This window comes from Rattus norvegicus, chromosome 9 (genome assembly GCF_036323735.1).
Source record: "Rattus norvegicus strain BN/NHsdMcwi chromosome 9, GRCr8, whole genome shotgun sequence".
Lineage (NCBI taxonomy): Eukaryota > Metazoa > Chordata > Mammalia > Rodentia > Muridae > Rattus > Rattus norvegicus.
Genome location: NC_086027.1, coordinates 32,677,038 through 32,694,998, shown reverse-complemented (window position 1 = coordinate 32,694,998; position 17,961 = coordinate 32,677,038). Strand labels below are relative to the sequence as shown.

General features: G+C 43.8%; 1 protein-coding gene across 44 annotated transcripts in view; it reads left to right on the top strand.

Annotated features, from left to right (window-relative positions):
• The first annotated feature begins 2,000 nt into the window (after positions 1-2,000).
• Positions 2,001-17,961, top strand: part of Rims1 (regulating synaptic membrane exocytosis 1) — a 499,647-nt gene continuing 483,686 nt past the window's right edge. For 42 of the 44 annotated variants that reach the window (XR_010054639.1, XR_010054638.1, XR_010054637.1 and 39 more), the window contains exon 1: positions 2,001-2,840. Coding sequence is in view for 38 of the 44 variants with exons in the window: in XM_063267779.1 (XP_063123849.1) it covers positions 2,677-2,840 (164 nt within the window). In the remaining 6 variants the exon portion in view is untranslated. 44 annotated transcript variants of the gene reach the window in all.

The window sequence follows — 17,961 nt, the reverse complement described above, 5'->3', positions numbered from 1 at the left end:
GATGGGATCTGGCCAAATGGACGAGCTGTCTATTCAGCAGCTTCCTTTGGTGCCTTCCTAACAGGGAGATAAACATTACTGGGGAGAGCTTGGAATTAAAAGAAAAGCACACAGAGTGGTTTTAACACAGATGACAGCGTAACATGTGTCTGATTTCATACTCACCATCCATCTGGGCTAAGTCCTCTATTCTCTGTTTTACACAGATGTCAGGGGCTTGAATGGAGCCAGAATTCCAACTCAGGTTGACTTTCTTTCTTTCTTTCTTTCTTTCTTTCTTTCTTTCTTTCTTCCTTCCTTCCTTCCTTCCTTCCTTTCTTTCATCTTCTTAAATATGTGATCAGCGAAGAGAAGCAAATATAATTTTTTTTAGTGAAGAAAAGATACTGATCAGAGTGTTCTATCAATTGCCTAATTAGAGAAGAGAGGAAATCTGGCTAGACATCAGTACCTATGGAAAAAAATCAGTGGAAAATTTAGCGGACCACACAGCTATTTCAGTGACAATCTCTTAAGTGACACAACTATAAAAACAATGCCCGATATTGGGTTGTAGAAATATGATTATGAAGCCTTAATAAATGCTTGAGCACTGGAGGTTATTCTTGGTTATAATCTTCTTGATAGTTATTTTACAAGGAGGGAGGGAGGGAGGGAGGGAGGGAGGGAGGGAGAGAGAGAGAGAGAGAGAGAGAGAGAGAGAGAGAGAGATGGCTGAAGGGGACTAGATGTGTTCAAAGTCACACAACAGGAATGGCCAGATATAGAAATGACACTGCTCAACATTACGAGATGGATAAGTGGTTTAATCTTGGGGGGATGCCTGAAGCAGACATGGTAAGTGTTTCAAATAATTCAGAGTCTTAAGATTGAGTCTTAAGAACCAAGTTAATACTGTCGGTAGTGAGCAGATTACTGAGGAGATTCAAATATGTATGTACACACACACACACACACACACATTTACAGGCAAAATCAATTAAATTCTAAAGTCTTTAAATGTGAAGCTTTTAGCATCATACACCCCCCCCCCGTCTCTACCTCACCCCTGCACCCCATGTTAACAAAGTTAAGGCTGAAGGAAGAAAATAGGTGCTATCTTGCTTCTGGAACTACAGAAAGAATTCCCCGGGAGAGAAAACCCATCTGGTCTCTCATCATTGCTATGAGATCCTTACTGGGAAATGGCTCAATTTGAGTCCGTATCTCTATTGATTCTTTTATAATTGCATTAACAAAATTCAGTCTCCAGGTTTCAAAGGTGATAACATTACATATTTTGAAAGAATTGTCTATTAATTTTTCCCCTTTATCACCAAGAGAAGCTCACCCTTTCGTGCCTGCCATCGTACCAGGCACTGAGCTGACGCTTCTAAAATCCAATAGGATATGGGTGGGTGTTTTCCTTATCCTGGTATCGTGGTGTTGCTGGAGAAGTACCCACAGAGGCTGAGAAGTGAGTACATGATGATAGCGAACATGACTGGAGGAATTAGAGTAGATAATCCATTTACAAGCACCAGCGAAGTGCAGTTATGCGGTCTGATGGGGCTACCCAGTGCCCCAAATGGCAAATTAAAGAGTTACTGTGTGGTGGGGCGTCTTGAGGGGGAAAATGAGGATACATAGCAGAACAATTCTAGCAAGAACCCGTCAAGAAAGAGATTGCATTGAAGGGTCCATTGGCAAATCGGGTTGCCGGATGTGTGTGTGTGTTGTGTGTGTGCACCAAGATTATCTAGAAACCCACACACAACTGTGGCTGTGCACACTTGACGAGTAAAGCAGCAAGACATGGTGGCAGGAAGGGGAAAAATAGATCTAGAGGGTGTACCATCCTGCTGTTGTAAACCCTGTGGGTGCTCAAAAAGCATCAATGATGAAGACTGTGGCGAGGATGAGGATGATTAATGCAAACCATGGGAAAATAGGGCTGGGGAGGATGACATGGACCAGGACCTGGGAGAGGGAGGATGACTCAGGGTGAGGGGTACCTTGGGAGAGATCGGTGAAGTATGCACGTCGGCGAGCGTGGGGCGGGGGGAGCGGCCGGGGCACGCGTGGCTCGGACCCCGGGAGTGGGTGGGTGGTGCCCGTGGGCGGAGCGGCTCCGGGTCTGAGTGGCTGGCAGCTTATGTCTGCGAGAGCAGCAGCATCACCCGGGAGCGAAGCTCCGAGACTCCGCCTAACTGACACCCAAACTCTCCCTCTCCCTCCCGCAGCCCCAAACTGGAGGCAGCGGAGCCCGCGAGCGAGCAGCGTCGGGCGGCCCCGGCCCGGCCCCGCCCCCGGCCCGCCAGCCCAGCCCGCGCCCGGCCGCGCTCCGGAGCTCAGCGCCAGCCCTCGCCCCCTCGCCGTGCCTCCGCCTGCCCGCCCCCGCCGGCCAAGGCTGGGCTGCGGGAGGCGGCCGGGCGGCCCCGAGCCTCGCCAGGGCGACCCAAACAAAGGCAGCATCCGGGCTCGGCGGGAGGCAGAGCATCATGAGAGACTGGGTCCTCGCTGTCCCCGGCTCCGCTGCTGCTGCCGCTGCCGCCGCCGCCGCCGCCGCCGCTGCCGCTGCCGCCGCCAGGAGGGCTTCGCTGTGAGCGTTGGAAAGCAGGGGCGCAGCTGCGGGGCGTGAATCCGAAAGGTGAGAGCCAGAGCCAGCGAGCCGAGGGGGCGGGCAGGCCACGAAAAATGTCCTCGGCCGTGGGGCCCCGAGGTCCTCGCCCACCCACGGTGCCTCCCCCTATGCAAGAACTGCCCGACCTGAGCCACCTGACCGAGGAGGAGAGGAACATTATCATGGCAGTGATGGACCGGCAGAAGGAAGAGGAGGAAAAAGAAGAGGCCATGCTCAAGTAAGCACCCCCCCCCAACCCCCCAAGGCGCGCCATCCATCCCTCGGTGGTGCCTCCATTCGTCCATTCACCACTCACTCACCAGGTCCTCTTGGTTGAGTGTGGGGGAGGGGCTGGCGAGGGTTCAGGGGTGAGGGTAGAGGTGCCCACCTTGGGGCTAGAGGCCCCTCCCCGGGATTGAACAGGGTAGAGGTCTGGGAGTCCGGAGGAAGGAGAGGACCCCACAAAGCCAAAATCCTAGGACCCGGGGAAGATGGCTTGAGACAGGAGTGCCCAGGAGGACTAGGTGGACAGGGGGACCACCTTGGGGTGAGGTATTCAGAGCTGAGTGAAGCTGATCCCACCGGATGGTTGGGCTCTGAGCTGAGGGCAGATTAGGGACCAGGGGATGAGTGGAGAAAAGGGTGGAGGTAGAGATGGTGAGGGCAGCTCCTCCTTGGAGTTGTTGAGCAGATCTGAGTTCCAACAGTGAAGGGTGCTGGTATTTATATAATAAAAAAAAGGCTTATTTTTAGTGTTTGTTTTGGTGCTCCTTCATTTTAAGATGCTAAGGTTGGGTCCTTTTTGGGCAGTTGCCATCTTTGGTAACCTGCCTTTTCAGCTTCTCTTTAACCTTTTATTCTGGGTCTTCTACACCGAATAACTGTGTGAAGACACATCTTCTTATCTTACCTGCAATGCCACTGGCAGCACAAAGTTTTTGATAATGACAGTAGTTGATTGGTAACTCTGGCCTGAAATAAAATAGGGGCTCCTCATTATTAGCTTCTAAGAGACCTCTGGGGCCTTTCCATTTCCCAAAGGAAGCAGTCCGGGATTAAATAAATATCTACATGTCCCCTGCTTACGAACCCATCCACCCTTCAGGGGACAGTTGGCAGGTGCCCCATTTTCTGTGATATTGTGCTACCCTTTGCCTCAGAAGTGTTTGCAAGGACTGCCCTATAAGCCGGGCTTTGCTTCTTAGCCTTGCCCATGGAGGGAAGTAAAAGGGGATTTCGACTCTGTCTTCCCTTGGGAAGTCTTCATAAATTCAGGAAAGTTTTCCTCCCTGGGGCGGAGGAATGTAGATACCCTGACTGGTACTAATGTCTCGGTATCCTCTGCTTATGCAGAAGGTGTATTTGGGGCAAGCAATTGGCATGAAGAGCTATAGGGAACCTGTTGCATCTGGAGTTAGCTGGTTGCAGGGAAGTCTGGAGAGGGAGCAGAGGGGTGATACCAGGGCACAGGGCACACCCATGGTGGCCTCTCTCAAACTCCCTAGAATTGCCTACTGAAGGGAAGGTGATGTCTGGGAAGGCATCTTCTTCTCTTCAGGGTAGCCGAGCCTCACAGGAGAGCAATAGGAAAAGCTGCGCCCACAGACTGTGGGTCCCCCAAGCAAAAGCAATTGCTGTAGAGTAGGGTGGGCTATATGGAGGTATAGATGCGGGTATCAGGACACAGCAAAATAGTAGGGATCTGGTGATTCCTCCTCTTTCATTATAGACTCTGGGAAAATAAAAAGGCTGTTAACTTAGAAGGCCAGAGCTGGCCTGGCTCTGTAAGAGCAGCAGGTTTCCCAATTCCCTGCTCCTTTTCATCCAAAAACACCAAATACTTTAAGCCTGCCAGCTTGAGGAGGCAGAACCCTTGTTAATCTGCTTCCTGTCCCTAGTGGAAGAATGACATACCCCCACCCCCCACCTCCATGCTGCAGGCTTCCCCTCTTCTGAGCCTGGAAGTAATGGATGCTGTCTTAATGGTGCTGCTGTCTGTCTGTCTGGTTGTTAGTCCATCCATCTGTCCTCACCACTGCAGCCCCAGGCCACCTGTCCTAGACACTGTCCTATTGGTTAGCATTGGCAGATTTGCTGCTGTTTCTTTTAGTGCTTGCTGCAGACAGCAGGTAGATGGAGGCCTCCAGCAGCTACTGATAAATATGGGCTGCTGCCTGACAAGAGCCCAGATAGGGAAGGGAGCCACAGTGCAAGTAGTGGCCATCACGTCTCTTCATTGGCTGCTGGAAGCGTTGTAGGGAGCGATGTGTTTTAAGTGGGAGTGGATGAGTTTAGGACAGAATCGCAAACCTGCTGACCACCCAGGGTCAATGATAATACTATATGGGTTTACATAGACAAGCGAATTATAAGCCCTGCCCCGCCACTCCTGTCCGTCATATGCTATTCACTGCTTTCCAGGGGCTTGTAAATACTCTTCCTTTATGGCACGATTTCACAGAATATCGCAGCGTGTAATGCTGTTACACAACAGCTCTCAATAACCCTGGACTTCTGCATTAACTTTTATCAGTCGACCTCTTCCGCTAGAGTCCTGGCCTCTCGTGCAGTGGTGGGTTGGCAAGTGTTGTGGAACGATGGTGTGCCTCTGTGTGAGCCTGTCACGGTGTCTGCAGTTAACGAGATAGTGCTACACTTTATCTTTTTTTCCTAGAAGGAATTTTGTGTCTTGGAAACTAGGGATTCTAGGGGCCGTTCAAATGACATATACGTAAGGGGCCCTTGATGACATCTAGTCATGGGTGGTGGCCTCTTCTTGACTTGCCGAGGAAAACGATCAAGAAAACTAGGTGCCTTTCACAGGCCTTTGCGTAAGAGGAAAGAAGAAAGAAAGTTTTTGTGACAAGACTTGATCCATCATATTACATATCTGAGAAACTTCTTTTACAATAGACCCAAGCAAAACTGATGTTCTGGGGAAACAGAAACTGGATTTGAAATATATTTTTGTGATATCTGTGGGACCTCCACCTTGCCTTATCTACTGTGTGTGAGCTCTTCTCCTCAAGATCTAACAGCAAACATTCATAGAGAGAATGGAAAAAAAAACCAAACAAACCACGGATGGATATTGTAAAGCCATCTGACAAAATACAAATCAGAACATATTTGTATAGTAAGCCTTGATTACAAATTACTGCTGAAGTCTGGATTCGATAATGACATTAAATAGGGATAAATAGGGAAAAAATTAACTTACTTCCACTTCGAGAACTTAAATATGTTACATGAAATTGGAAGTATTCTATCCTCATGATCACATCATCTAAACGATAATTAGAAAAAAATTGACTCTCAAGAATTATATTTTGTGATTGATGTAACTGTGTGTAAAACGGGTCTTAATTTTTGGTTGTGTGTGTGTGTGTGTGTGTGTGTGTGTGTGTGTGTGTGTGTGTGTGTGTGGTCTGGAACCTTTTTGAAACTTCACTTTCTCAATGACTGCTCCTTCAAGTACCTGTCACCAGGCATCATGGGCCAATACATTACATAGATGGAAAACTGTGTTATCTGAGACCTAAATCAGAGAAGATCTCATTAGAGGTAAAAATCTTATTCCTTCTCTTAAGTAAGAGCTTCATGAGAGAAAGGAGCTTCAGAATGGGAAGAGAAAGGGGAAAATAGAAGCGGAGATTAAGGGGATGATTTGATGATGTAAATTAAAAAACCATATTAAATTGGTTACTGAAATTGGCTAACACTTATTGAATATTTGCTGCACACCAGCCGTTACCCTAATCGGTTACAGTATCAAATGGGTGAACTGTGCTGAGTTGCGCTGTGTGCTTGAATCCTCTCAGTCTCCTGTGCAGAAGACATAGCAGGTGTCTCACACCGTTACTCCATCCCGAGGCTCACATACATGGCTCAACAAGGCTTCAAACCCAGACCTTCGCAACGAATGCAGCCGCTCCCTCAGGCACTACAGTGTCTCTCACCCAAGAAGAAACTTCTAACATTTGTCCTTTCCTTACATGAATTTCTGGTCTTTCTTTCAAGTCAGTCAAGTGGTTTGACAGATTACGCTAATGGGGAAAATCAGCTGCTGGTCTTAATGGGGCAGGGCTGAGTTCACTTCCACTGGTGCATAGAGCCTTCCTGTGGATTGAGGGGAAGGGAATTGCCTCCAATTTAAAGATAATGAAAACTCTGATCGTACAGTGGAAAGGTCTTTGGAACCGGGCATCTTTTTATATTTGATTTCTCCCACTTACTGTGTGAATGCGGGTTAGAAAAATTGTTAGGATTTTGTGGGGTTCCTTACCCATCCCATAGTCTGCCCCTCAAGATGTGACTTGATTTACAAAGACGACTTTGGGCGTCTCTGCCTTCTTGCTGGGGACTGTGGCCTCGTTTTCAAATATCTAACAATGGAACCTGCTTGTGGGGTGGGGGACAAGATGAAGTAGAAGCCTCTATTGCTTCCGTTTCCCTGCTTCCCCTCTGTGTGCACACGTGCGGTGTTGTACTCTGAAATGTATTGCAAGGGCTCGTTTTCCAGAAGCATCAGTTGTCAAGCAGAAAAAGAATGAACTGTACATTAGGGAGACGTAGCGAGGGGTGATGGTAACGTAGGTGTATTCCTGCTGACGAGGATTTTCACACGTTAGACCCGGGTACATGCTACACTCTTGTTCAAGCCAGGATGGATAAGAAGAAAACAGGGAGAGATGGGTAGCAAAGAGAGAGAGAGTGGCTGCAACGTGCGCAGGGTCTATGAATTCAAGATGTCCTGCTGGGCAGAGAGCACGCTAGCTGCCACTCACTACTCCTCCATACTGTTAGTAAGTGGGGTTTGACTCAGAGAAGGCTATCCCTATGCTGTGTGGGAATTTTCACTCTCAAAAAAAAAAAAAAAAAAAAAAACAACTGTCTTAACAAATGTACAGGCACATGGTGAAAGTTCTCAAACCTTCATGGGAAAAATATAGAAAAGAGAAGTTTAAAAGAAGACAAAGGAAACATGGGGGTGTGAGAAATATCGGAAAGGCACAAAACCATCGACTTTTGGTTGATCCGAAGCGATGCGTTTTTAACTTGTGTATATGCTTTCTTAGTAGCACACTGCCATTTATGTATTTACATTGCCGTAGTTGAGGTTGGATATGCTTTGCAAATGGGTGTGTTCCTTGGGCTACCGCCAACCCCAGTGGTAGAAACGCAACCACTCCTGAAGGTTAGTCGTTCAACTCCCTCAACGGGAAGGCTTGCTCCTGTGAATCGGTCCAAAACCTAGAAAGCTATCGGTGTGAATTCCTGAAACCACTCAATTCTCCCACGTCTAAAGGAAGCATATGGATGAGTTCGTTCTGCATGGATTATAAGTGCCATTGTGTTGAATTTCATTTACCTTAATGGTCTCTGTTCTGTTTTTAAACAACTTTGAACACCCGATCTTCTGGGATCAGTTTGGAGATTCTAGATCTGGTCTAGAGAGTTGGAGGGAATTTCCCTGAGGCGTAAGCAACAAGCGTAATACAACCTCAGAAGCCTATCCAGTGATTCCAGCCTTCACTATTGATTGGAAGTCCATAGTATTAGTGTGGGTGTGGGTATTGTGGGCAGTTTTGTTCATCTGTTGGCCGTAGGAAGCTAGCATGTACTGTTTCCTTTCTATATATATCAGACATTTTGCCGGATACTCACACACACCATTTATCCTCTGCTCAACTCTTGACGAGCAGTCCGTTCCATTTTTTATTGGTTTGTTCTCTACTATTAGTGGAGCCTTTAGAACTTTGGTTCCCTGGGCTTTTGCTCATGGCATTTTGGTCTGAGAATCTAGTGATCTTGCAAGCAGCAGGAGAACTGCATATGGCTGGTGGGATCTTTTGAGCACATGCCTCTCTCTAACTTTTGTTCTCCTCGCCTACTTGGTCTTTTGCACACAAGTCTCCCTAACCCAGGTAGCGTTCTGCTGCGTCCTCCTCAACTGCAAGTCTCTCCCAGGCACGCTGTTCTGAATTTTCTCTTCTAGTCATAGAACTGTATGATAGTTGATTCAACAATAAGACCAGGCACTAATATTCCGGGCATTAACATTTGGTCAGACAATGGGCTGTGTGAGTAGAATATAGACACCGTTCTTCTTATAGCTTGTTGCTGGTGTAGTTCTGACCACTGGAAAAACTTCCACAGTCTGAAAGGTTGACTGCTGACTTAGAATACTGAATGTATAGAATACTGAATAAGGTTTTGGTCTAGTCATTGGGTTTTTTGTTTGTTTGTTTTTATTTTGTTTTTCAAGACAGAGCTTCTCTGTGGAGCCCTGGCTGTCCTGGGACACTCTGTAGACCAGGCTCCAACTCAGACCCACCTGTCTCTGCCTCCTGAGTACTGTGATTAAAGAACATGTGCCACTATGCCCTACTAAGTATTGGTCTTAATGCTATCACTTTCTGTAGGTATAAACATTACCACATCATCCTATTTGGTTTCTTGGCTTGCTGTACACAGTAAGACTTCTTAGGCTTGTCCTTGTAACTCATGGTCATTTAACATGGCGAAGCAGAAACATCTTTCAATTTCAAATTACTGTACCCAAGGAAATCGCTCTTACTGCCTTTATGCTTTGAAAATAAGGCTGAACCCCAGGTTCATCCATTCTTGTGGTTTTTGAAGGTGATGCTGGGCTCGTGGGAAGGAGGTCTTGTTGGAATAGACCCTGCCCACACTCTTGTGAGGGCTGTGTGACTAGGATTGCAGCTACACTAAGGTGGGAATTTGGCAAGGAATTAAAAGTTAAAGTGATCACAGGGTCTGAAGTTATGTCTTTCTTTATTTCTCATTAACTAGCTCATAAATGTTTATGGCACAAAAACGTGGTGGGAAAATGCTCAAGTTTGAGACAACAACAAGGCAAGCACAATTCAAATTGAAGAAGAGCAGTTCGCTCAGGGTAGTTTTCTTATCTTTTACTAAAACGCGAAAGTGTTAACTTCTCTGTCACAGGTATAATAAATGGCTCATTTTAACATCGAATGGGGGGGACTACTTGTGAAGTAGTTTATGTTTTTAGCTCTCTGTTTGATGGTGTAACATGTGCATTTAACTTTTTAACTTTTCTGTACTAAATGCCCAGTGGTTTTTGCAGGTACCGTTTCACATTCTTATATCAGATTTATATGCATTTATTTTGACCCAGGTCAAATAGCTGACAGCGAGGGGCTATACTACCAAAGTGGCTTGAGGCTTTTCTACTTCTGTTGCTATTATGTGAAAACTCCCTATACTTGTATAAAAGAAAACCGCTTAAGAGGAAAGTATCTTATCCATTGATTTGCCTCTTTTTTTTGTGCTAATTTCTTGTTATGGACAGTGCCTTATCCTGTCAATTTTGAGTATCAGCTTAGACAACACATCAGAGTATCTTTTCCTCTTTATAAGTTTGTTTTCTTCCTTGACCCAACTTATTTGCATCAAACAACTGAAATGCTAGCAATTAAAAGTTTTAAAAGTTATCAGAACCCTAAATAACACCAACAAGGATTATAGAACCTTGAAAACCATTGCTTGGCCAACGGTAATAGTTTGATGAAAATGAGACATTGCATTTCATCGGATCTCAGTGGGTGCTTCCTCAAGGCTGCATTCGAAGCTTCAATCACGTTTAAATAACAGACGTAAGTTACAGCTACACCTAGGACTATGGATACACATCCTCTTCTGGGCCCAGCAAAAGTACAGCCTGAAGTTTAGAGACCAGATCCCTGGTATGCAAATTCATTTAAGTAGATTTTTAGTAATATTTTGATAATCCCTTTGAAGTTTAAGTAGTAAGATAATGTAATATTGTTGAAAGGAATCTTAGGTAATTTGTAAGTTGTTAAGGCATTTAATTATAGTATTAGCTACTTTAAAGAAGCACAGTGAATGAAACTGAGATGATACAGATGATAATACCCAGTGAATGATTTACACATTGTTCAGTACTTGTTTATTGTTCATCATTAAGTTAGGCTACTTGTCTAGAAGATGTTGTTGTGTTTATATAGAGAAGGCATGTGCATTGAAAAACCAATCAAAGTGTCTATACTGCCATGTAGACAGATACCTTATGCTACTTAGTTTCTTTTAATGGGCTGTCATATTTAATATGGATGTATATTCACAAGTAAGACAATACAGTAGCAGTCACTGGTGAAGGCTTGCTGTGCGAGCCAGACCTGGCTTAGTTTCTTTTCTTTTCAGTGTATATTCCTGCCCCTGAAGATCATTGATCTTTGAAGAATACTCTTGATTTCAAGAAGCCAAATATTCAGGCTAGGTTCTTGTTCAAACTAGGATCAGCTGGGAAGAGGGAACCTCAACTGACAGAAAGCCTCCATTAGATTGGCTTGGAGGCAAGCCTCTTAGGGTGCATTTCCTCGATTAAAGATTAGTGTGAAGGGGCCTGGCTGGCTCACTGTGAGTGGTGCCACCCCCGCACAGGTGGCCCAGGGATGGGTAAGAAAGCAGTGTGAGCAAGCCATGAGGACTACGTCTGCAAAACAGTCTTCCTCTGTGGCTTCTGCTTCAGTTCTTGCCTCAAGTATGTACCTTGCATGTTTCTCCTTCCTCCTATTATAGATCATAACGTGAAAGGCGAAATAAACCCTCTCCTCCCCATGCTGCTTCTGGTCATGGCGTTTATCAGGGGAGTAGAAACGTAACTAAGATACCAAGATATTTTAAAATTGTCTGTTATTGCTAAACGATCGTTGTGGGTCTCTTGGTTGCACTGGTCGTCTATACTCATCTTATGATCTATTTTACTTTTTATTTTATGAGTAGGTGTGTATGTTACCTGAATAAATGCGTGTGTACCGTGTGCGCACATGCCCACAGGCACCAGAAGAGGGAGTTGGGTCCTCTGGATTTTAGGCAGCTGTGGGCCTGGGTCCTGTGTAGAATAGAAATTGTTCTTCACTACTGAGCCATCTCTCCAGCCCCTGTTCTTGGCGGGGGGGTGGGGTGGGTGGGGCAGACAGAGACAGAGAGAGACAGGGATGGAGGGAGGAGGAATTCTTTAATAAGTGGCTGATTGTTTTATTTCCAATATTTTGCAACTTTTACTTTAGAAAATTTATAATTTCAATATATATGGTCTGTATGAGTCAAAATATCAGGGTTTTCTCCCCCAAAATATAAGGTAGTATATGTACATATATGGAGGTCTTCTGAGGTCAGAAAAGCAACCTAGTGTCTGGGTAGATATGGGTGAGAACATAGTAAGGAGACCAGAGGCTTTTCCTTTTTATATTTCACACGGCTTAGCAGGTTTGTCTTCCTTGGTTGTCTCTGTATTGTAATATAGTGGAGCTTAAGTATTCTTTCCTAATCCCTTCTTTCGGAAAAAAAAAGAGGATATATCTTATGTCCTGATACTTGAAATAGAAATATATTGAAATAAGCAATCTCTTTTTTATTGGTTATTAAACCTTGGGAAAAGCATGTTATAAATAGCTTCCACTCTGGTGTTATATCTGGAAATCACCGTTTTTTTCATAAAAGTATACTTTGAAAGGTTAAAATCTTATACAGATAATTTGAATTTATAAGGTTTTTTTTTTTTTTTGTATCCTAGACCAAATGTTGCCACTTAATATAGTGACCCAGGGTAAAAGCTTGATGCTAGTGTTAAAAGGTTTGAGACCAGGTTAGGCACTGGCATGAGAAAGAAATCCCATGGTGTTTGGCTATTCGACAGCTTCAGCTAGTCAATACAAAACACAGCTATGATTAACGATGAGCCTCGTGACTAGTTCCTGCATTCCATAAGGCAGCATAACGAACACCTCTGGGCCTTGTACACGGAAAATTGAACACATCCAATTCTAGAGCATATTAAGTAGATATTGGACAGTTGGTGAAACCTAGAAAGATAAGAGTAGGTGAGTAGTAAGTATAGTAGGGCTTGAAGGTCATTTGAAGCCCCCTCTTCTCTGCCACCTGTCCTTCTATTTCCTTCTTTGCCTTCAGCGTTTTGATCTGTCTCTATTGCCTCATACTGAATCTCCAGTATTGTCTTTGTTAAATGTTCTACTGTAGCCTGCTATCCCTTTCTTTTTTCAAAGAGTAGAAGTCTCGCCTGGTGGCTTCAGTTGCATGTACAAGTCAAAGATGCTCAGATCTACAGTCACAGGTGTTGAAATTTCTGCTAAACTCCGAGTTCTTATGGCAACACCGTTCTGATATCTCTTTGAGTGGACGTCTTGTAGGCACTTCAAACTCACTATCCCTGTCGTAGATTCCGTAGCCTTTTGCCTACATATGAGGCTTTGAGTTTCATAGGTAGCATCTCTCCTGTACTCCAGGATGAAGCTGAAATTTCGGGCTCCATATACAGCTCATAGAGTCCTTCGCTTTGTCCAGGCTCCCATGGTCTTGGTTGGTTTCCATTGCCCAATCACTACTTGGCAACTGACTCCACTCATGCCTTTCTCTTGATCAGACACTTTTCTTTCCCTTCATCTAAATTTATCCTGGCCTTTAAATGACATCTCATCTGCCACATCTTCCCAACCTTCCCGGGCTGGTTTCAGTACTTGCCTTCTGTGAGCGTATTTTCACAGCGTTTTCTCTCAACATTCTCATCTCTGCACAGAATACACTGCTGAAGGTGGCATCAATATTTTTTTTGTTGTATCCATCATAAACACACATAACAGGTGCCCAGTTCTTTGAAATGGTGTATCTGAATGAACGGGTAGATTCAAAAGACGTGGACTAGAGTCACCTCAGGCTGCTAACGATGTGAGTGGGAGGGGAGAGTGGGATGGTAATTCCAACCATAGAAATGCAGTCAGCAAATTCTGAAAGCAAAGAATGAGCTGTTTGCTTTCAACTATAGGAGAGAAGCAGGTTGACCGGAATGTTGAGGAAATAAATATTTGGCGTTGAACATTACAAGGTAAAACTAAAATATTATTTTTTTGGATGGTCTGTTATGTTCTTGACTTTGCCTTTCATGGCTTTTTGAAAGACAGCATTCTGAAGACATTTGCCTGTCAGTGTGGGAGGATGTAAATAATAGATCTTTAAAGGTAAATCCTCCAGAAAGGCACACTTAATTAGGAATATTTTAATGAGAGCATGACTAACTTCAGTCAGAGTCTAAAGCGTAACACATTTGCTGATTTGATATTTACAGTTGGACCAGATGATCACAATGGATTACATATTGATTTTATTTTTTAATTAAAAATGTGCCTTAAGTCATCCCCTAGTCCTAAAAGCTCCTTCCAAGTAGATGTCTTCTCTTAATTGTCATTGCGTTTGCCATCCCCTTCCTGTGACCAATGCAGAAGAAGATCTCAACAAATGTTTATTGAACAGCATAGTTGATGTCCTAGACACAAAAGCACACATCTTTGTATGTTGAAGACTAGACGCCATTGTTAATCTGTGGGTGGGGATTTGGTGACTGTCGAGTTGTGGGAGGGCAAGTACTCAATTCAGATGTTGATCAAAGAACAGCATCTGTGGTGAGTGTCAGACACCTCAGAACCCTTCTGAACATAGTGCTGGAAGGTATCAATGGAAAGACTTGGCATTGAAATAGCAGTTGACACGTCGGTGACTGAAGATCGACGAAACTCTCTCGGGCTTTCATGGTTAAAGAGGAAAGACCTGTGAGTAAGACGCTGCCACAGCTCTTCTTTGGTCTTCTCCAGTGGCTTCCTTTTGTTTGTTTGTTTTTAATCTTCTTTCTCTGGCATGGATCGTTCACTCCACCTAGTTCCAGCAAATGTAAACAATTTTCTAACAGCTGATTTGATTTGCTTCCTCTGTAGGGTTATATACCCCGTTATAGCAAACTCCAAGGGAATATATCAACTTTGGTTATTTTGAATATTGGCGAATTGCGTGTTATTTAAAGAATAGATTGTGAACAGGGATTATAAAGTAGGGAGCGGTTTCCTTACGCAGCGATATTTGTTCTAGTCGTGCTGTATTGACATCTTGTAATGGTGAGAATTTTATTTGCAAATCTTCATTCTTCCCTGAGAGATATATTTTCAATATAGAGGAATTTGTGGTTCCAAATGGCTTTGTTTATTACTGTTTGGAATCTTTTATATAATCAAATAAAATTTTTCAGACAGGGTTCCTCCTATGTGCCAGGCTGGTTCAGGAGGTTATGAGCTTTCTTTGCCTCCGCGCCCCCACCCCCAGTGCTGGATTACAGACACGTATCACCATACCTGGCCATTTTTTCTTATTTATGTTGTTTGTTTTACTTGACAAGCGAAAGACCTTTAGGGGAGTTTTGATATATTGTTGGGCAGCCAAGAACAATGAAAGTGGTGTGCATTGTTTCAGGCGTCTCTTTGGACGCCCTGGCCAGAAACTCATAGGGAGCATTTCTGTGCCTGGCATCGAGAATTTCATTTAGTAATACGTGTAACTCATGTCTTTTGGGAGCATCATTGTCCAATTATGCAGGGTATTTCTATTCAAATTCTCTCTCTCTCTCTCTCTCTCTCTCTCTCTCTCTCTCTCTCTCTTTCTCTCTCTGTGTGTGTGTGTGTGTGTGTGTGTGTGTGTGTCATATTTTTGAGTAGCTTAAAACGTGTAGACTTCCATAAGATTCTTTATGTATACTTGATTTTGAAATACCTACTCTACTACTCTACCAACTTCTCCTTTCCCCAATCTCCATCTCCACTTTAAACCCTGAGTATTCTCCTCTGCCCTTTTCCGTCATGACATCTGTTTTCTACTGTGTCTTCTAATTGATTTTTTTTCTGGGGGTGGGAGAATAGAGGTTTCCATTTACAAGCTCCCTTCATCCATCTCCTCCCACCCATCATTGCTGTTTGCACTTTCCTGCCCCTTGTATTTCTCTCTGAACTTTCTTTTTGCCTGTTTCTTACCCACCAGTGGCTTGTTTGTAGTTTTCCGGAGTCAATACATACTCCAGCTTAAAGATCCAAAACAGAGAATGTTTTGGTTGACTCCATGTCCTAACTATTGTGAATAGAGCAGCAGTGCATATGCAGTGCAAGTGTCTAAGTAGAAGAATGTACAATCCTTTCAGTATCTAACTGTCTGTCTGTCCGTCCATCCGTCTGTCTGTCTATCTATCTATCCATCCATCCATCCATCCATCCATTTATCCATCTATTTATCCATCTACCCTTCCATCCAGGAGTGATACAGATGTGTCATATCATAGTTCCATTTCCAGATTTCGAGGACCCCTCAGACTGGTTTCTGCAACAGTTGCATTATTTGATCATCTCCCCTTCACTGTGTCCCCTTCTCGATCTCCATGCCAGCATGTGCTGCCATTTGTGATCCTGATCCCATTTTTGTTCTGTTTTGACCTCACAGAGGTAAATTCTTAAAGTAGTTTAATCTGCCTTTCCCTGATAATTGAAGACAATGCACACTTTAAAGAAAGCATCCATTAGTTATTTATATTTCTTGATTGAGGGCTTCTTTGCTTAGCCATATAGTACAGTTTTCATTTTCAGTAAAAATAAAAGTCTTAAAGTTACATATAATTACACCACCCCTTCCATTTTTCCTGTCCAGTCCCACACTTGTTCCCAGGTTTATTTCCTCTCAAATTAATTTTTCCTTTTAATTATTGTTTTTAATGCACATGCGTGTGCACGCACGCGCACACAGAGAACCACACACAACCTGAGTCCATTAGTGTTGCCTGTGTGTACATGACTTCAGAGCTGACTGCTTGGACTAGGATAACCAATTAGAGACTCTCCCTGGGGAAAACTAATGCCCCTCTTTATTATCTGTTTCTCTATAGCCCCCCCTTTCCTTTTTAGTTGTGTCAGAGAAACTCAAATTCATATTGAACAGGATGTTACGATATGCTACGTTTACTTTAGAGGCTGGAAAGATGACTCATTCCGTAAGAGCATTGTCTGTTCTTCCAGAGGACCCAGGTTCAATTTCCAGCACCCGCACGGCAGCTTGCAACTGTCTGTAACACCAGGATCTGACACCCTTAACACAGACATAACACCAATGTGCATAAAATAAAAATGAGTGAATTAATTTTTTAAAAGACTGTCGTTGTTGTTCTCTCTCCTTCATAGAAAAGAAAACAGAGAAAAAAATAATTTCAATCAGGGTTACACAGCAGAGTAGCTAGTGTACCATGGAAACCACACATAAAATCGACGACTATTATGAAAAATACTATCGTGAATATAATGAAAAAGAATGTCCTTACTGTGAATTGTTACCACTCCTCACAGCGATTACTAACAGGGAGAAGTGTACCTGTAGATGTATTTCAGAAATAAAGAAGCCTAGATTTAAGGAAAAAAATCTCTAATATATTACACTCCCAACCTCAGTTTCCCCTCCCTCCACTCCTCCCAGTACCTTCCCTCCCATCTTCCCTCACTCCAGATCTACTGCTCCTCTATGTCCCTTCAGGAGGGACCAGGCCTCCCAGAGATATCCCCAAACACAGCATAACAAGATGCAATTAGAGAGGGAAAAGAGTTAGAGACACCCCCGCTCTCACTATCACGAGTCCCACAAGAACACCAAACTACACAACAATAACATCTGTGCAAGGACCTAGCTTAGACCCAAACAAGCACCCCGATTGTCAGTTCAGTCTCTGCGAGCCTCATGAACCCTGCTTAGTTGACTCTGTGGGCCGTGTTCCCCTACTTTTCTCGAGCTCCAAAGAGTCCTATACTTTAATCCAGGGCTCTGCCACATACTACTTAATGCTTATGGGAGTAATCTGAGTCTCTGTTTCTTCCATTTTCTTTTCTTTGAAGTAGGGTCAGTAAAGTAGCAATGCTTACGCAACGTTCTTGGCACAACTTCTCATGCCAAGAACGTAAGTTTCAACTGTAATACTATTTTATGTTTTGGATTTAAATAGTACTGTGAACCCTGTATTCACTTTTCTTAGAGTATAATGTAGGTGCTTCTACTGTGAGGGGGCCCTGTTCTAGCTCAAAAGTCCAGAACTTGCAGTTTTGACACTATATAAAGGAATTTTGAATCACAATTAGACCTGTGTTTTATACATTGTGCTATGCCAGAATACTTTATTCATTGTAGTGGTTTTAGCACAGTGTGGGAACACATATTGGAAGCTGGGTGCTTTCTCTCGAGCTAGGGTAATAAGCCTTATTTTAGCATACTGTTAAATAGATTTACCTTGTATTATGCACACACATGCAATCCTTCCCATTTTGTTGTTTTGGCAATGAAGTATTCTGACTCACTTCTTCCATTTATCATCTCAGATGAATGCATGGGAATTTACATACATACCTCATATGGCCTGTATGCATTGGAGCAGTAGGACAGCCTGAGTTTAAACCACGAGAGTATTCCAACTGAGAATACTCAAATTT